Source organism: Zalophus californianus, chromosome 5 (assembly GCF_009762305.2).
Source record: "Zalophus californianus isolate mZalCal1 chromosome 5, mZalCal1.pri.v2, whole genome shotgun sequence".
In the NCBI taxonomy this organism is placed as follows: Eukaryota; Metazoa; Chordata; class Mammalia; order Carnivora; family Otariidae; genus Zalophus; species Zalophus californianus.
In genome coordinates, this window is record NC_045599.1 from 126343097 (window position 1) to 126364336 (window position 21240).

The following is a 21240-nucleotide window of genomic DNA, read 5'->3' on the forward strand; positions in this document are numbered from 1 at the left end:
CTGCACAGGCGAGAAGAAACAATAAAATACCATCTCCCTGCAAAGCCAGGAAGAGGGAGGATTTCTCCTGACTGTTATCATAAGCACAACAAAACTGAGCAACTACTTGAAGGAGTGTAGAAAGATTCCTTCTTAATATTCATCTCTTATCACTAGCTGTAGACAAAGGTTAGGGACTTCTGTGTTTATCTTGCTCTCTCTGTTAAATGACCAGGTACACAACTATGCAAAACTCCCCCTTCTTTCCCTGAAAGCAAGTTTGTGCTCACATATACCTGCACGAACTATTTATCTGTCCACCTATCTAATGTAAATAATGGGTGATTTGTTTTGATATCTCACTTACTAAGTATAGTTTTATCTTCTGTTTCTGGCAATGCTTCCTCTGAAGCTGGATAAGGTGAAGATACATTCTGTAGATCCTTTGGGGAGAAAACACACACACACACACACACACACACACGGATTGTAACATTGTTATATTTTAATAATATTTAACATTTTATTTCTTCAAGTAAGGTTTACACTATCTTATCAATAACATTGGTATTAAGAAGAACTGAATGATTTCTGAAAACAAGTAAAATTTGATGACTATTCTTACAGAAATAGTAACCTATGGTGTACTCTTTCAAATGACCTTTAATTCTATGTAAAATACAGCAACTGCTATTTTTAAAATACAGTGAAACCTGAGAAAGAGATAGATTCTATGGAAAACCATTTTAGAAAGAACAGTCCTAGAGGTGTCAGTCATAGCCATAAGGGAACAAAGAAAAAACATGTACATGATCTATCATCCAACTGATTGAAATACAGAATAAGAGGCAGTCCACACTTCTCCCAGTTATTCTTTTTTTTAAGATTTTATTTACTTATTGGACAAGGAGAGAGAAAGAGAGAGCCCACAAAAGCAGGGGGAACAGCAGAGGGAGAGGGAGAAGCAGACTCTCCACTGAACAGGGAGCCCCATGTGGGGCTCGATCCCAGGACCCTGGGATCATGACCTAAGCTGAAGGAAGATGCTTAACCAACTGAGCGACTGAGCCACCCAGGCACCCCTTCTCCCAGTTATTTTCATAATTTGTAGTTAAATGGTATTTATCTTGCAGCCCGTGCAAATGATCTGGATTAGATTCTCTGCTAATTTATTCAATTGCAGGGACAACATAAGGCAGGAGAAAGAAGGCTGGATTTAGATTCTGGGTTTCCACTCAAAACACTCATCAACAAGCCTTCTGACCCCGAGCAAACCAATTCATACTTAGGACGTCTACTGTTTCCCTTTTAAAATGCGGGTGCTGGACAGCATTATGATTCTCAAGGTGGGGGCACATTTTCATATTTTCTGCCTTAGGATCTTCATGCAATAATGCAGCAAGATGCAATATTGATGGGAATGTGACACAGGTAAACCACAAGGAAGACCTCCCCCTTCTCCACCACCCCTCCAATTGAGATCTCCTCGAAGATCACATTCAGCCATCCAAATGTTTTTTATATGGTTCCTGGGCATCCCTCTGCAGAATAGCCCCGTGAGCCAGGGGACCAAGCTTGGCATCCCCCTCTGCCCTTCTCCGCTCTGCTCCAGCATCTGCCTCAGCCACTGCGCAAAGCTGGCACTGGTCTTTAACTATGCAATGGATACTCTGTCGTTGGCCACTGCCAAGGTCTCCGTGATGAAATATCACTCCAGGAGCTAATGACTTGGTGAAGTCCCCCCTCCAACACTCATACCCTACCCTCCACCAATCCCTTGCAATTCAGCCCCTTCACCCCCTTACCAGTCTCACCAGCCTGTGGCTCTTTCTTCAGGAGACTGTCTCCAGCTGATGGTAACTGGGCATGAAGTGGGCCAACCACCCTGGATGACCCACCAGGCAAACTAGGGGGCGGCAGGGAGGAATTTTCTTTCTCATTATAAATACTCACATAGTAACCTTGATTTTGCCTCTTGGTCCACAAAAGTCTAAAATATTTTCTCTCTGCGCCTTTACAGATAACGTTGCTAACCTCTGGTCTAGAAGATCTCTTAGATTCCATCCAGCTTCAGATCTCTAGACTATGAGGAGCAGAAAAGAAAACTAAAGTCACACTTGCCTGGATTTCTTTGCTCTTCTCTTGCAGAACTGGTAGAGTCTTTTCTTCAGCTTCTTTCTCAATTGGTAGAGCCTCACTGATTTTTTCGTTGTCATGAAATGCTTTGATAGCTTCTTGGACAAGAATGTCAACAGAAAGTACCTGAATAGGAAAGTCTAAAGTGCAAAAGACAATTTTATTAATATCTTTTCATTTAGGAAATTGACATAATTATCCTTCTGTGCTGGCTTCATCCAATAACACTGTCTCTAGGGCCTCCTACAACTGTCTTGTGGATCAAGCCACTTATTTTTTTTTTTTATTGTGGTAAAATTCACATAACATAAATTTAACCATTTTAACCATTGTAAATGATACACCTCAGTGGTATTTACATCATTCATGTTGTCCAACCATCAGCACTATCTTGTTCCGAAAAATTTCATCACCAAGAGAGAAAACCCTCTTTCCCATTAAGCATTCACTTCTTATCTCTCTATCCCTGTCCTGGTAACCACTAAGCTGTCTTCTGTTTCCATGGATTTGCCTATTCTGGACATTTCATATAAACGGAATCATACAATATGTGGCCTTTTGTGTCTCGTTTCTTTCATTCAGCATTGTGCTTTCAAGGTTCATCCGCGTTGCAGCTCATAGCACTACCTCACTCCTTTTTTATGGCTGAGTAATATTTCATTATATAGATTAATATCACTTTTATTAACCATTCATCAGATGACAGGCATTTAGATTTTGTCCCCACCTTTTGGCTATTATTAATAGTGTTGCTATGAATATTCCTGCACAACATTTCTTTTGAACACCTGTTTTCACTCCTTTGAGGGTATATATCCCCTAGTGGAATTGTTGGGGCCATTATGGTAATTCTTTGTTTCATTTACTGAGGAACCACCAAACTGCTTGCCATAGTGGTGACACCACTTTACATTCCCACCAGTAACATATGTATGAGGGTTCCAACCAACACTTCCTCACCAACACTTGTTATTTTCCTTTTTTTTATTTACACCCATCCTAGTGGGTGTGGAGTGGTATCTCACTGTGCCTTTGTCAAGCTGCTTTTCAAGGAGGTCCTTTTAACATCTCAATAATGATCTACCCTTGTCTGTCTTGGAAGAGTTTAAGATGGACTAGTCTCTGCAAATTGTGTTTTCCAGTGAAAACAGTAAAAAATAAGTATAACTGAATAAAAACTAATTAAACAGATGGAAACCTGGGCTTCTAACTGAATGAGCTTCAAAAGGAAAAGCCAAAGGTTCATAAAAAAGACAGAACTCCATGGATGTGAAGAATTAATACATTTATAATTTTAAGTGGATTTCTTTTGTATTTGTTATAAATTATTAATTTGCCCCTTCATTGGTAGGTAAATAAAATCTATGAGGAAAGTTTATAACTTGTTATTTCTCAAGACTATGCACACCATTATATAGCATACTCATATATCCAGGTTTGCTTGGGACAGTGCCAGTTTATGACTCTAAAATCCTAAAAGTGTCTGTCTTGGACAAGTAATTATATGATCACTGTATTACAAAATTTTTGATGACAGAGTTTCCCAATATATCCGTAGATTCTTATGTATGTTGTCTACAGACATAGTCATTTGCAGCTACAGTCAATGTAAATAGAATCCAGTAAGTGAAAAAACAAAGAAGAAATTCTACCTTTTTGTAGAGCCTTTAGAGCAATGGTTTTTCCACTAAATGTTTTCCCCAGTAAGCACCATTTAATAGCAAATGAAGGTAATTCTGGTACTGTTGATTTGACTTGAGGAGGATGAGATTTTTCAATTAATCGGTGAATCACATGACCCAAGATGTTATTGTTGGGGGGTGGTAAATTTTCTACCATTTCTTCTGGTAAGGCCCACTCTCCAACCATGTTCTGCAAAATAACAATGAAATAAACAAAACAGAATATTCTTAAAAGTGGAATTTAGGCATATAAAATTTTTTAATATTGAAAATAAACTCAAATTATAGCAAACAAAAGTAATACTTTAAATAATTATGTTACATAAATGAGTAATAACATAAATAATATGTTCATATTAGAGAGCAGAAAAAATGAGCTTCCTATGGAAAAGTAAAAATCCTTAACAATTTATGAAAGTAGGCATATTGAGTTGAGACATATTGTAACTCAGGATGAGCATAAAGACACTTAAATTGAAGTTACCCTCAGTAAACAGATCAAAGAGAATAATAGTTTATCTGCTATCCTATGCAAACACTAAGCTTATTTTAAGATATTTTAATGTAAGAAAGATAAAAGAGAACATTCATGCCTGATATGATGCCCTCTAAATCTATTATGTTTGACTCTCAGTTCCTTCAGGTTTCTTGCTGAAATGATCAAATAATTACAGGTTTACAAACAAACTACAGACCACATTCTCTGTAATAATCTAGAACTCAATTTTAAAAAAGACATGAGAAATATAAATACTTAAAAATTATAAGCATTCTTGTAAAGTAATTCTTGGATTAAAGAAGAAGTTAAAAATATAAATGTACAAAAAGAACATTAAAACAATAGATTAAAAATATGGGATGGGATCCAACTGTACTCAGAGGAAAATTCATAGTCCCATAAAATGCCTGATCTAAAATAAAAAAGAAGGGCAACAAACTAAGCATTAAAATAGGAAAAAATAATTTTAAATAAATAAATGAGGAAGGAACTCATAAAAATGGAAATGTGTAGAGAGCAAAACTATTGAGTTACCTTTTATTGATAATATTTCTAGAACTTGTCCAGACCAATCATGATACAGAAATTGCTACTAGTTCTGAACAAAGGTGAAGAATAGCAAGTATCAATTTTGTAACATACTATGAAAGAAACAGGAGATTTTAAGGACACTTAAAAAAATTTTTTTAAATTTTATTATATTTAAATTCAGTTAATTAACAGATAGTGCATCATTAGTTTCAGAGGTAGAGTTCAGTAATTCATCTGTTGCATATAACACCCAATGCTCATCACATCCCACATGCCCTCCTTAATGCCCATCACCCAGTTACCCCCCACCCACCACCTCTCCCACAACCCTCAGTTTGTTTCCTATAGTTAAGAGTCTCTCATGGTTTGTCTCCTTCTCTGACCCATCTTCTTTTTTTTCCCTCCCTTCCCGTAGGATCCTCTGTTTTGTTTCTTAATTTCCACATATGAGTGAAATCATATGATAATTGTCTTTCTCTGATTGACTTATTTCACTTAGCATAATACCCTCTAGTTTCATCCATGTTGTTGCAAATGGCAAGAGTTCATGTTTTGATGGCTGAGTAATGTTCCCTTGTATATATGTACCACATCTTCTTTATCCATTCATCTGTGGATGAACATCTGGGCTTTTTCCATAGTTTGGCTATTGTAGACATTGCTGCTATAAACATTAGGGTGCAGGTGCCCCTTTGGATCACTATATTTGTATTCTTTGGGTAAATAGCTAGTAGTGCAATTGCTGGGTTGTAGGGTAGTTCCACTTTTAACTTCTTGAGGAACCTCCATACTGTTTTCCAGAGTGGCTGCACCAGCTTGCATTCCCACCAATGTGTAAGAGGGTTCCCCTTTCTCTGTATCCTTGCCAACATTTGTTGTTTCCTGACTTGTTAATTTTAGCCATTCTGACTGGTGTGAGGTGGTATCTCATTGTGGTTTTGATTTGTATTTCCCTGATGCCAAGTGATGTAGAGCATTTTTTCATGTGTCTGTTGGCCATTTGTATGTCTTCTTTGGAAAAATGTCTGTTCATGTCTTCTGCCCATTTCTTGATTGGATTATTTGGTTTTTGGGTGTTGAGTTTGGTAAGTTCTTCATAGATTTTGGATACTAGCCCTTTATCTGATATGTCAACTGCAAATATCTTCTCCCATTCTGTCGGTTGTCTTTTGGTTTTGTCAATTGTTTCCTTTGCTGTGCAAAAGCTTTTTATCTTGATGAAGTCCCAATAGTTCATTTTTGCTTTTGTTTCCCTTGCCTTTGGAAACTTATCTAGCAAGAAGTTGCTGAGACTGAGGTCGAAGAGGTTGCTGTCTATGTTCTCCTCCAGGATTTTGATGGATTTCTGTCTCATATTTAGGTCTTTCATCCATTTTGAGTTTATTTTTGTGTATGGTGTAAGAAAGTGGTCCAGTTTCATTCTTCTGCATGTGGCTGTCCAATTTTCCCAACACCATTTGTTGAAGAGACTGTCTTTTTTCCACTGGATATTCTTTCCTGCTTTGTCGAAGATTAGTTGACCATAGAGTAGAGGAGGAGATATTTGAAAATGACATTATCAGTCATATACAATATATATACGGAATATATATATAATGGAATATTACTCAGCCATCAAAAAATGAAATTTTGCCATTTGCAACGACATGGATGGAACTGGAGTGTATTATGCTAAATGAAATAAGTCAATCAGAGAAAGATAATTATCACATGGTTTCACTAATATGTGGAATATAAGAAATAGTGCAGAGGATCACAGGGGAAGGGAGGGAAAATTGAATGGGAAGAAACCAGAAAGGGAGCAAACCATGAGAGATTACAACTACAGGAAGCAAACTGAGGGTTGTGAGAAGGGAGGTGGCTGGGGGGTCACTGGGTGACAGGCATTAAGGAGGGCACGTGATGTGATGAGCACTGGGTGTTATATGCAACTGATGAATTACTGAACTCTGCATCTGAAACTAATGATGTACTATGTGTTGGCTAATGGAATTTAACTTAAAAAAAAGATACAGTAATGAAAACATGAGTTTCAGAAAGAAAGAAGTTGAGTCAATGCACAAAAATATAAATTCTATAAACAGATCTAAGTACAGTAGGAATTTAGGACATAATAAGGTTTATATTTCACAGTAGCAGAGAAGGGGATTATTTCATAACTGGTACTGGAATAACTTATGGCCACATATTTGAAAAAACTTAACTTGGATAGCCTTATAGTTTTCATGAAAATAGATTCTGGAACCAAGAAATCATGAAGGCACCAAAATCTGGACGAACATTTATATGTTCCAGGATGGTCTTTTTAAGCATGAAAACCATAAAAGAAGAGGCTGATAAATATAATTATATAAAAATAAAATGTTCTACACATCCCCCCCCACATAAACATACCTACACACAACTTAAAAATAAAGAACAAAAGGAAAGTGTCTGTGAACATATATATGTTTGAAAAAGGGTTAAGATCTTAGTTTACAAAAAGCTCTAAGTAATCAGATAAAAAAGAAAAATATCCCAACAGAAAAAAAAGGCACAAAGAATATGAACAGTCAGTACCCAAAATAGAATAAAATGGTCAATGAGTTTTTGAAGCAATGTTCAAGTTCACAGAAATAGAGATATCCAAATAAAACAATGATGCATCATATTTTGCGTAACACAAAAAAATTACTCATACTTCTCATTCAATACTGGTGGGAGAGTAACACATTGCTTTATTGTATTTTCTAAAGTGTTCAAAGTTGCTATAATATCACTGTAATAATAATAAAAAAATAATAAAAACAAAGACATAAAAACAGATAAGATGAGGGTTTAATTTATATACAAATCTCTGGAAACTTAAGTAAGATAGTATTTTTCTGAAGTCACTTAAAGATCTTAAAAAATTATCTTTGGTGCATATAAACAAATTCAGTAACACAAGTAGGGAACAATTTCATTATATAAATATTCCATCCACAATCTACAAAGACTAGCAATATATGTCATTTATGATCTATTTTAAGATTATTTGGAATTATACTGAACTCTACATCCGAAATTAATGATATACTAGATGTTGGCTAAATGAATTTAAATTAAAAAAAAAAGATTATTTGGAATTAGTACATGCAACCTATTTATCTAACTATTCAAACTTCAAAACACTCTGATATGTTGTTTCAGTGGTCCAGAACATTATGAATTCAAGATATGTCAGCTTTTTAAAAAATCATGTTTAAGTCTTCCCCAGTTCTTATGATCCGTTTTATTAGCACTTTTTTTTTTTATTTTATCACTTGCCCCCAGTCAACTTGCCCCCAACCACCTTAACTTAGTCTTCTTAGTCCAAATAATTGGGACAGAAAAACATGAGCAATATCCACTGGGGGAGAAAATGAGCTTCCTCAACAACACAGGCTCTCATGAAAACCAAAGAGAGAACAAAAACAAAAGACAAAGTTCATTGTATTTCTTCACAAAACACGGGCCAATTTCAACTTCTGCTAATCTGAATTGCCTTACTTCCTTTTCTTTTTTAATTTTTTTGAGAAGGAAAGTAATGTCTGTTCTGACTGCACATGAGGATATAAATCTTTATATTTGTATACTTATATTAATATATATTCTATGTGGCACAGCATAAATATTCATATATGCTAGGTCATATATAAATGTATATGTGTTTTTATATATGCTCTGTCATATATTAATAAATATATGCCTATGTTGTTGCATTTCTTTTTATCAGTATTCTTTCAATATCTATCAATTATCTGACAAAAAATGTTTGCTCAGAATATAAACTGACAGATTTGATAAGTGCTATAGAAGACTTGCCTGGTTTGGTGACAGATTTTCTGATATGACAACATTCTGAGGTAAAGAAATGCTTTTTGAAACAAATAAACAAAAATCCTCCAAAGTATTCATAATAGGTTTTCCTTTAATTTATTACTATATAAATATAATTGTATCTGATTATTACTTCTATTCAAACTATCTTTTCTTTGTAAAATTCATTTTGTTTTAGTTTAATGTCTTTGGTTTTTCTAACAATTCTGTGCATAATAATTATAGGCATTGTTCAAAATTAGCTAAATACTAAATTGCTTTCCATAATCATTGATTGAATTAGAATTTATTGTTTGCTTCTGCTTTCATTCACTGGAATCATTTATACTTCTAAATTAGACAAGTGATTTATGTAATGTGGCCAATCAGAAATGAATCAAATTAAAAAACAAACCAGAGAAATTATGTTATTTTAAAAAAAGGTTTTAACACTGCATCAAAAACTTATGATGTACTATATGCTGGCTAACTGACCATAATAAAAAAAAAAAAAAGAAAAAACAAAGAAGGCACCAAAAAAATAATAAAAAAAAAATTAAAAAGGCTTTAAGTCCAAGGCCAATTTTAAGTGGAAAGTTTTCAATGTTCTAATGATTTTGTGCAGTGTAGTCATTTAATCTGTTCTAAAGGAACCATTCTGGGACTGAAATCAGATGACCTGGATTCCCAGAATAGTTCTGCTACTTACTTGTTTTGTACTCTTGTCAATTCCCTCATCTTTGTGTGATAATAATATCTATCTCACAGGGCTGCTGTAAAGATTGAATGAAAGGCTTGTGTGAGGAGCCTATGTGACTGTGCACTTTAAAGGCTTAACTAAGAAGTTCTCAGGCTACTGTTGGAGGCACGTAATAGTGTCACACAGGAGGGTTGCCAACAGGAGAAACCACATTCAGCTTGCACCCCAATCTGAAAGGCATGTTTCTTCTCAAAGGGATCAGAATAAAGCCCTGTTCCATCACTGAATTAGTGGTAGAATGTGGCCAAACACAATGGGATAGAATGTTGGCCATGCAGAGAACATTTTCTTTGAATGCTTAGGTTAGGTTAACCTGTGGAGATAAGGGGATCAAGGATTTGGTGGAACACATTTGGCAGAATCATCTTAAAAATACAGTTGGTAAAGTTTCTAGTAAAGACCACGATAAGGTAAGTCAAAGTAATCATCTCAGGTTGGAATAAGAACATGATGAGTGAAAAGGAGGTCAGAAGAGCTGGAAAAAGGGAAAGTCAGACCAGAATGAAGGTTGCTAGCTTAACTACAATAAGCTAAAGAGATTCATTAGTGAAGAGGAACTAGATTTTTTTTATCAGATCCCTATTTTACATGGTTTGTTATATATAATTATGTTAATTATATAATGAAATTTTATTAGAGAAAAATCAGGTAATAAAATGTATCATTTTTACTCCTTCAGGTATTGTTATAAATAGATATCTGACTAGTAGTTTCAAGACTCTGATGCCTTAGCGTAGGCAATACTAGGTAAGTATCACCTGGTTCAAACAATTGCTTTAATGAGATACTTCTTCTGTGTAGATGTGCTCCATGATACTAGCACTTAATTAATGAAAACTGTCATATATAATAATAATAATTATTATTATTTTTTTTAATAGAGTGAGAGCACAAGCAGGCAGAGTGGTAGGCAGAGGGAGAGGGAGAAGCAGGCTCTCCGCCGAGCAGGGACCCGGACATGGGGCTCGATCCCAGGACCCCAGGATCATGACCCGAGCCGAAGGCAGCCGCTTAACAGACTGAGCCACCCAGGTGCCCCTATATATGATAATTATTAAGATGTCTTTATCTTAATATTAATATTTTTATTGTCTCTGCATAAATACCATCAATATGCATACTTGAGAAGATACAAGACTCAAGATCCACCAACACCTAGGGGTCCACCTCTCCCTGTGAATTCTTGTCTACCAACACATAGGGACCATGAAATTACAACAGTGTAAACAGCCCCTGCCCTTGGTTGAAAGTCAATCCTATTTACCAGCACTGTTTTCATTGATTGATTTACATTGACCTTTTTGGAAACTGAATTCTGAATTCCTGGGACCATAGGATCCACCTATTCTTCCTATCTTCACAAATTACATGGATGTAACACACTGATATCCAGCCCGGATCACCACTCACATGGTTCTCTATATCATATTGTAGGTACCTCATGGTTACCTAGACTTCTGATTCTGGTTACTTCCAGTCTGTCATATCCTTTTTGTTTCCTAAGCTTTGATGTGTCATTATCCTTCATCCCCCCGTTATTAACCATGGCTAAAGCAACATGAGCATTTACAGACAGCATCTGCTTGGGAACAGTATGCTTGAATGTAGGCTGATGTGCACACTTCAGGGGCAAGTGTGAGATCACCCATGTGTTCAATTCATTAGATTCCCTCCCTGATTGTCACATTGTCCAAGGGGTTCGATGCTGCTGCTGGTGGAGCTGCATAGTTTTCTCAAAAAATTGTTTAGTCTGTGTACATGATTACCCTTGGACTCAAGCAGATGTACCTCATTCTTATTTCTTGCCACTTTGAAGGATCCAAGTGAGGAGGAGAGCTTCCTCATCTACTCTTTTAAAGAAGAGGCAGGAATGGTTTACTTTGATCAACTTGGATAACCAGAATCTGGGTCTTGGGAGATATTCATCAGTCCATAAAATATGAGTGCCTCTATCTAACACAACATCCAACCAATAAGCAAACACTGTATTATGCCAGTGATATTTAGTAGGGACATCCAAATGTGGCTTTTGTAGAATGGTGGTACTAGTCTGAAAGCACACACAATCCAGTGTTTGATCTCATAGATTGTTAGAACTTACCAACATCTGCATGGCCTGAAGTGCCCCATATATTCCCAGTTTGGTAGGCTTTACATGTCTTATAATTCAATTACAGATGCCTTCAAAAAAAACAAAAACAAACAAACAAAGACAAATGCCTTTTCTCTTAAGAGATAGAAAGAGCTTCTTAGCATTTGACAAAGTACAGCAACCTTTCTTGATCAAAACTCTTCAGAGTGTAGAGATAGAGGGTACATACCTCAATATCATAAAAGTCATCTATGAAAAACCCACAGTGAATAGCATTCTCAATAGGGAAAAACTGAGAGCTTTCCCCCTAAGGTCAGGAACACTTCAGGGATGTCCGCTATCACCACTGCTATTCAACATAGTACTAAAAGTCCTAGCCACAGCAATCAGACAACAAGAAGAAATCAAAGGCGTCCGAATTGGCAAAGAAGAAGTCAAACTCCCACTCTTTGCATATGATATGATACTTTATGTGGAAAACCCAAAAGACTCCACCCCAAAACTGCCAGAACTCGTACAGGAATTCAGTAAAGTGGCAGATATAAAATCAATGCACAGAAATCAGTGGCATTCATATACACCAACAACAAGACAGAAGAAAGAGAAATTAAGGAGTCGATCCCATTTACAATTGCACCCAAAACCATAAGATACCTAGGAATAAATCTAACCAAAGAGGCTGAGAATCTGTACTCAGAAAACTATAAAATACTCATGAAAGAAATTGAGGAAGACACAAAGAAATGGAAAAACGTTCCATGCTCATGGATTGGAAGAACAAACATTGTGAAGATGTCAATGCTTCCTAGAGCAATCTACACATTCAATGCAATCCCCATCAAAATATCATCCACTTTTTTCAAAGAAATGGAACAAATTATCCTAAAATTTGTATGGAACCAGAAGAGACCCTGAATAGCCAGAGGAATGTTGAAAAAGAAAAGCAGAGCTGGCGGTATCACAATTCCGGACTTCCAGCTCTATTACAAAGCTGTCATCATCAAGACAGTATGGTACTGGCCCAAAAACAGACACATAGATCAGTGGAACAGAATAGAGAGCCCAGAAATGGACCCTCAACTCTATGGTCAACTCATCTTTGACATAGCAGGAAAGAATGTCCAATGGAAAAAAGACAGTCTCTTCAACAAATGGTGTTGGGAAAATTGGACAGCCACATGCAGAAGAAAGAAACCGGACCATTTCCTTACACCACACACAAGAATAGACTCCAAATGGTTGAAAGACCTAAACGTGAGACAGGAGTCCATCAAAATCCTAGAGGAGAACACAGGCAGCAACCTCTTCGACCTCAGCCGCAGCAACTTCTTCCTAGAAACGTCGCCAAAGGAAAGGGAAGCAAGGGCAAAAATGAACTACTGGGACTTCATCAAGATAAAAACTTTTGCACAGCAAAGGAAACAGTCAACAAAACCAAAAGACAACCTACAGAATGGGAGAAGATATTTGCAGTTGACATATCAGATAAAGGGCTAGTATCCAAAATCTATAAAGATTTGTTTATCAAATTGATGAGTTTATCAAACTCAACACCCAAAGAACAAATAATCCAATCAAGAAATGGGCAGAAGACATGAACAGGCATTTTTCCAAAGAAGACATCCAAATGGCCAACAGACACATGAAAAAGTGCTCAATATCACCCGGCATCAGGGAAATCCAAATCAAAACCTCAATGAGATACCACCTCACACCAGTCAGAATGGCTAAAATTAACAAGTCAGGAAATGACAGATGTTGGCGAGGATGTGGAGAAAGGGGAACCCTCCTACACTGGTGGTGGGAATGCAAGCTGGTGCAGTCACTCTGGAAAACAGTATGGAGGTTCCTCAAAAAGTTGAAAATAGAGCTGCCCTACAACCCAGCAACTGCACTACTGGGTATTTACCCCAAAGATACAAATGTAGTGATCCGAAGGGGTATATGCACCTCAATATTTATAGCAGCAATGTCTACAGTAGCAAAACTATGGAAAGAGCCAAGATGTCCATCAACAGATGAATGGATAAAGAAGATGTGGTATATATATACAATGGAATATTATGCAACCATCAAAATAAAACAAAATCTTGCCATTTGCAACAACATGGATGGAACTAGAGGGTATTATGCTAAGCGAAATAAGTCAGTCAGAGAAAGACATGTATCATATGATATCACTGATATGAGGAATTCTTAATCTCAGGAAACACACTGAGGGTTGCTGGAGTGGTGGGGGGTGGGAGGGATGGGGTGGCTGGGTGATAGACAGTGGGGAGGGTATGCGCTATGGTGAGCACTGTGAATTGTGTAAGATTGATGAATCACAGACCTGTACCTCTGAAACAAGTAATACATTATATGTAAAAAAAAAAAAAAAAAAAAAGAAGATAATAGGAAGGGAAAAATGAAGGGAGAGACATCAGAGGGGGAGACAAACCATGAGAGACTATGGACTCTGAGAAACAAACTGAGGGTTCTAGAAGGGAGGGGGTGGGGAGAGGGGTTAGCCTGGTGATGGGTATTAAAGAGGGCACGTATTGAATGGAGCACTGGGTGTTATACGCAAACAATGAATCATGGAACACTGCATCAAAAACTAATGATGTAATGTATGGTGATTAACATAACATAATAAAATAAAATTTAAAAAAAAAAGAGAGCTTCTTAGGGAACACAACACAAAGTGTTTTTGACACCTGCTTGGGTTTTTCTGAAAAGCAATCTTTTAACCTATATAATAAAACCAACAGACAGATTGTCTTGGTACAGTGTAGCCAAAGGATTTAAGATGGAAGCTTCTAATAAACTGTCTTTGAGAAACACCACAGGTGGTAACTCCACAAAAGGAGGCTATGCTCCTTTCAGAGTACAGCCGATGCACCACAACTCCATCATACTGACATTCGAGCTGCCTTAACCTTTCATCTCCTATGGCTGACTTTCTCTTGCACACCACTCTGCAAGAAGTGAGGAAGTGATGCAGTCTGTGATACCTGAAATACGATTTTGCTCATACTTTACAACTCAGCTGAAAATCACCCCTTCCAGGGTTCCCATAACCTCCCGTGCTTATCCATGGGACCATCACGCTCTGGAATTTTTTTTCTCATCTCCACTAAACTGTGAGCACCAGGAGGAAAGGCTCTCTATCTTAATCAACTTCATATCTCCAGTACTTAGAACCGTTCTGGCATATAGTAGATAGTCAATATTTATTGACTGAATTAATGAATCAATCAAGCAATCAGTGGTATAGGCTATATGTGAACTGAATAAATGAGTGAATACATGGATATTACGTTTTAGTAATTTTGATTAAATACAAAGAGGACTTAGACACAACCCAACCCAAAGTCTAGGAACAAGATCAGAAAATGTCATCCTTACAGAAGTTAACAAGAACCCACACATCATGTATGAAATGAGCTAATCCTGCAAGCATTTCTAGAAGTCATGGCTGGCAGTATGATTTTGAGGGAGCTTCTCCATTAAATCAAGGTATCTTTTTTTTTTTTTTTTTGGCAGCACACAGCATCCCAGTGAAAATGCAGTAAATTTAAATAACTTAGAACTTTGGGATTTTGTAAGAAGCTCCACCAGAGATTTCTCAGGGTCCTGGAGTAGATAAGAGCAGCCTGTGTGAATGGGTAGTAAGAGCTGCTCTATGGCAAGCTGTTTGTGACATGGTTAATTTCATATTCCTAACTGGCCATTTATCTTGGGTCTGCTAAACTAGGTTGACCCAACCGTGTACCCTAGACTGGCAGATAATAAAAAACAAGCTGCAGGCATTCCAGCTCTACTTGTGGCAACTGCCTAGGGCTTCCTTACTTTGTTTCCAGGCCCTTAATGTGAGTCCTGTTCTGTTCCAGTTCTGCCTCACTTCCAGCCTGCCGCCTTTGTTTTCATTTTATGGTCTGGTTCTCACCCAATCTCAGCTTTGATCATTGGAGTATTCAAAGGCCTGGGCTTGAGCTCACCTCTGCCTCTTCCTGTTTTCAGCTACTTCAGGTAAATTATCCTGACCATCTTGGTTCTAGCGCCAAGAGTTCAACCCCTGGCCCCAGCTCTCCTGGCTGACCTCTAGTCTGGTTCTGTCCTGTCTCCTACCAGAGAGAATCCAATATTATAGAAGCACATTTATAACTGTGACAACATGGAAAGTCAAGTGGCCATACTCCAGGTACAGTGCTCGGGAAATCTGGCACTCAGAAAAAAGCCATACTCCACAGGGAAGAACTAAGGCAAAACTTGGTAGCTTTCAGAGGCTGTGTTCTTTTTCTCCCCTTCCTAAGCTTTCTATCCTCCAACCACATTAAAATCCTGAGGGAATCTGGAGGAATTGCCAAAATCTGTAATTAAGATTTAAAAATTCCTGACAACCAGCCAGAATTCTCAGGAGAAACAGAAGGGATAGTTGGATGTCTTGTCTGATGGAGAGTCTGGCTCATGTAACCTGGCAGCCCTAGAGGGTTTCTTGCTGTACGGTACTCCTTTGATAGCCAGGGTCCAATGGAAAGGATTGATAGTGCCTTATACTGCTTTTGACAAGGAGGAAGAGAAGACACAGCAGCAGGCTGATGTGCAACTGAATTCTGACTTCTTGTCCAGGAGCTGTTATGGAATGGGCTCTGTGCAGGGGCCCAGATCAAAGGTCTCAGAACAAGATGAAAAGATGAACTGGCCCTGCTGAGTGAGCTTGGCAGCTCTTCTGAGTCATCTGACCTCCAGTCAGGTCTGAGTATTATCAGCTTCCTGACCATACCTTCTGGCCAAAAAGTCTGGCCTTCAGATTCCAGAGAAGTCAGGGAAGTGGGGATGCACACCTCACGCTGACATTGGCCAGGGAGATGCACCTCCAGAGAAGGTATGCCTCCAGACCCTTCTGGGCTAGAGTGCTCAGACTGGGGTACACCATTATCTACCACCAGGAAGTACAAGTGTGGCTCATGGCAATGAGGGAAAGGAAGAGGTTAACTCTACTTCCCCTGCCATGCTGAGCTGAAGACTGTTCTGGCCAGAGCAGAACTGAGTCATCAATGCCTGTCTATCAGTCAGTCTCATGGTTAACTCCGATTCATCAGCAAATATGAAGAACTGGTCTTAATCAAATAATGGCTTTTACTCAGAAATCTGATCATTTCTGTCCCAGCAGTAGGCTTCTCCAATCTGCCCTGATCTATTACTATGAACACAGATGTGTTTAATTCTAGCTTTGCACAAAAGAAGACCTAGGGTAACAGAGTCCATCTACCTTGTACTTATTTTTAAAGGGGAATTCAAGGTGGTCATTGTCAATTACCTAGCATGCGGTGCTGCTCACTGTCAAAGCTTATAGGCCCACACTTGCGGGAGCCTGGCACCTCATTCGGCAATCCAATCACTCTGGCTGGTAACAAATCCGGAGGTTCAGAACGCTGAGCACTTGTAAGCAGTGGCAGGCTTCCTTTCCTAAAACTTTTGAGCAACTGATTACTTACGTATTAGGCAGCCAGAATCATGGGGCTGATACTTTGTCTTGTAGGTTTGATTAGTAGGGGTAACTGAGACTAAGTCATTCTGAGAGCTCCTCTGTCCTAAAAACTTACATTTCAGTGCTGTTGAAATTCAATGACAAATTGGATGCAAACAATAGGCAGGGGCTTCTTACTTACTTAGCATTCTGATTTCAGACATATCCACAGTGACTCACTGAGAGGATCAATGGAAGAGTAGCTGATTTACCCCAAAATGGCAGGTTCCTACTCCTGGCTCCATTCTCTGCTCTGGAAAGTCACCAAGGCCCTTCTAAGGCATTAAACATGGCACACTGGGAATTACAGCAGCTGTGTCTAGCCCAGTGTTTTTCAAAGCACAATTGCCTGGAGTTAGAACAAATTGAGACTCTAAGGCTTGCATTTCTCCTGCCCCCAAATGCCCTTGGGATAGCATGATACTGTACTTTATATCAGAGCCCTCCCTATGCCAGGGCTGCCAAACAATTCTGGTGGTGGTGGCTGTCCTTATAAAAAACAGTAAATTTCATTCCTTAGTTGCTCAAACCATGTTCTCTTCATCAGGTAGGTGGTAGTCTCTCTCAAGATCACTTCTATAATAATTTCTGTGGTCTTGCGCCTCAGGTAAATTTTCCAGAAGCTTCTACATCTGAATTTACCTATCTGCTGCCATTGCCCAGCCAGGGACAGTTAGACAGACTTGGCTGGAATTTCTCTATCACAATGTGTGTAGACACTATGATTGGGTCTACCTATCTTGTCACTCAAAAATTCATGTAGAATTTTTCCACACAGAATACCCTCTCTCATAGTAATGACTACTGCATTCTATTTTCTTTGCTTCACTGCTAAGGTTGATAACTTACAGAGGTATAGACCATCCAAAAAAAGCTTAGAAGTGACTGCTCAATATGTGAAAGACTACGGTAAGTCCAGTGTACCAAAGAATATAACTGACAGGCCCTGGGCACTGGGTAGGAGGGGTGGGGTGGGAGGATCTTCCAGGTGGGAGGGTTTCTGGTTCTCAACCCAATACCTCTGCCCCACACCAAAATTCAGACTTCCTTGGATCCGTTCAAGTTTCTTGAGATTAACAACTTCATGTGTTCTTGTTATATTTAGCTGGCAAGACATAGTTTTAGAGTTCAGATCTTCAAAGCTTGTTCTAAAATATTAGGTGGGCAGTCTGAGTAACTAATTGAAGATAAGCTGGACTTGATGCACAGAAACTAGCTCCTGTAGTTAGCAACGCAGGTAGAGGATGAATCAGTAAATCAGTGGTAGGAAGCCCAGGGAGGCCTTAACCATCCTTTGTCTTGCCTGACCCCAGATGAGACGGAGCCTAGAAGAAGACTGGCTTCTCCCTAAACTATGTGATCAAGAGCAAATAAAAATGGGTGGTGGACATTCACTGTAGTTTTATTCATGTCAGCCATCCAAAATTCTTCTTCCTTGACTATATCCTTCTCACCCCTCATTCTATCTGGGTACCAATCCTTTGGCTTTGTAAACCGTTTCTTAATTCTGGTCTAATGCCTTGGACTTGATACCTTAATTCAACCATTCCTACCATGGTTCTCTAATGAAGTTAGGTTGTCACCAATTCTAGTCATTTGAAGTGAAATACCCTTCCCATGACCTAAGGTCTCCTTTCATTCCCTCACCCCACAGACAGAAGTCCCCAGACTTCTGCCAAACCTACTCCAGCTCTCTGAAACCCTTGGTCCACAGCAGTTAGAAGACAGCCTTGTTTCTTGGCAACCACAGGCCTAGGGCAACTACGGCTCCTTTTGAAAACCAATACATGGACATTCTGTTCTGTAAGTTATTATCACTATGGATGACTACACAAATCACTATTCTAGGGCATACTTGTGACTTCACCAAGACACAGCCACATAATGAGGCTTAGTCCGAAAAAGCCAGCCAGGTAGCCTTACTATTATGGGAGAAATTTAGGGGGTTGTGGCAAAACTCTAAGCAAAAGGGCAGAAGAAACTGAAGCTATGAAATGTATGACATATAAACTAAACTAGAATGATAGTGAGAACATTCCTTTCAGTATCAAACTTCTTTCCTAGCTATTTGGATGTTGATCATGATTCTTGTTACTTATCTTGGGAAGTGTTTGTATTTTAACAGATACCTCTGAAGTCTTAATCCAAATGAGTGATAATGTGGGGCATCAGGTACAATGGCAGGCAGAAGTTTCAAAGTAGAATGCCTAACAGAACATCTCAACCAAGAATGTGAAAGCAACTGCTTACTCTACTTAAAAGGCTACATTCCTGCATGTCTAGAAACAAAAGATATAAACATATCTCCATAGTCAAAAGACAAGGTGTTAAGACTTCTTTCTCAGCAGGGGATAAAAAGCAATAAAACAATTTCATTTGAAATTAAGGGTTCCTATACTTGACTGGCAAGTTTGTACTTTGAGACATTTTATGTGTCCTGAATAAACATGTATGTTATGAAATGAATTGAGTGCCTCCAAAATTCTTATGTTGAGGCCGTAACCCCACTGTGATGGTATTTGGAGGCAGAGCTTTGGGGAAGTAATTAGGTTTAGAAGAGTTTATGAGATTGGGGCCCCCGTGATGGGATTAGGGTCCTGTTAAGAAGGCAGACTAGAGTTCTCTCTCTCTGTTCATGTAAGGACACAGCGAGGTAGCCATCAGCAAGTCAGGAAGAGAGTCCTCACCAAGGAACTGAATCAGCTGGCATCCTGAACTTGGACTTTCTGGAACTGCGAGAAATGAATTCCTGTTGTTTAAGCCACCCAGTCTATATAGTATTTTCTTATGGCAACCTGAGCTAATACAACACATATCTTTTAAGTAAATAAAAATAATAATGATCTATTCACACTATCTACTAAAATTAATCAGTGTACTTGAGTAAGTTACCCAGTGATATCACTTGAGTGATACAGGCTTCAAGTTAGTATTCTATTTGTAAGGGAACTGATTAATACACTGCGAAGACTGGGTCATTCACTGGGAAACCAGGGAACAAGGCAAGAGCTAAGCTGGAGAGCTACTGTCAGAAGCTGAGTCTAGAAAGCCATCGGATCAATACCAAAGCCTGGAGTTAAAGAGTAAGAACAAGATAGAATCTGGAGTCTTTGGGTCAAGCAAATCAGATGAGACTTATGTAGGAAAGAAACAATCCATGGCCCATTTAGTCTCACATTCCTACTCTCCAGGGGAAAAAGACCTGGTAATAAACCATTGAATGAACAAGTTTGGGGATGGGTATGTATACATCTGCTGCAGTGACAGAAGTATTAGTGTTAAACCATAACATATACAAATGCATCTTTAAAGTCTAGTTAGTGGAAAATCATAAGCCAAAAGTGCTATTGATAAAAATGTGCATCACAACACACACTGTAGGGTTAACCCCAAAACCACAGCAACCTCAACTGATCATAAATTTAAACAGCAAGTTTTCATTAAAAACAAAAATCGCAGCAATTAAAAACCATGACCAGCTTGCAACAACATTGATGATCCTTCCACCAAAATGGTAATTCCAACTACAACTTGTTTGTGGGCATGCGCAGCAGATCTCCACAAATTGCTAAGTGCTTTGTGGTGGAGACTTAGAAAAATCTGTGTCTTCAAGAAGGCATGGCCAAATTTTAGTTTATGAAGACCAAATTTTAGTAACTGCCAAACTCATTCAGTAGGTAACTGCTAATAAGCAGCTGCTCTAAAAATCAAATGCTATGGAATTCTGGGTAATTTGCCAGTAAGAATCATGACAGGGACCTGCACCTGGGGAAGTTTGGGATTTACTAGGAGGAGTCCACTGCACAGTCGAGAACCACTAGCTGCTGGGTGCGGATGTTCTGGAATGGTGGTTGCTCTCAAGGAGTTGGGCTCCTGGCCTAGCCTGCTACCCATGTCCACTGGGTTTTCAGTTTCCTCCCCACTCTTGGCTGAATAGCTCATGGTTATCCTATAACAATGGATGTCCTGGCTGCTCCATGAGGCTGTTCCTGCTTCCTCTTGGGAGAGATAAATGATGTTCTTGGCCAGACCATTCTTAAACTAGACCTCTCTCATGTGTACCCAGTTTATAGAGTGATGATTTAGGAAATGATGTTAAGCGATAAGGGTCAAATTTTAGCCTCTATAAGATGTGAACATGAACAAAAATTTGTTTTTATGCCTATTTCTAGGTGTAATATTTAAAAATTTTAAGCATCATAGCTTACGCTGACAGAGCTTTAAAAG

General features: G+C 38.5%; 1 protein-coding gene and 1 long non-coding RNA gene across 11 annotated transcripts in view; one reads left to right on the plus strand and one right to left on the minus strand.

The window, feature by feature from the left end:
• SPEF2 (sperm flagellar 2) overlaps positions 1 to 21240 on the minus strand; it is a 169404-nt gene that overhangs the window by 101414 nt on the left and 46750 nt on the right. For all 10 annotated transcript variants that reach the window (XR_003522086.2, XR_003522084.2, XR_003522088.2 and 7 more), the window contains exons 10-12: positions 3768 to 3987; positions 2101 to 2255; positions 347 to 422 (exon numbers count right to left, since the gene is read on the minus strand). Coding sequence is in view for 5 of the 10 variants with exons in the window: in XM_027605658.1 (XP_027461459.1) it covers positions 347 to 422; positions 2101 to 2255; positions 3768 to 3987 (451 nt within the window). In the remaining 5 variants the exon portion in view is untranslated. The remainder of the gene's footprint in view (positions 1 to 346; positions 423 to 2100; positions 2256 to 3767; positions 3988 to 21240) is intronic.
• Positions 9708 to 10330, plus strand: LOC113929078. The gene is made up of 3 exons (XR_003522089.1): positions 9708 to 9816; positions 10086 to 10153; positions 10288 to 10330. It is a non-coding gene; the product is annotated as an uncharacterized LOC113929078 (long non-coding RNA).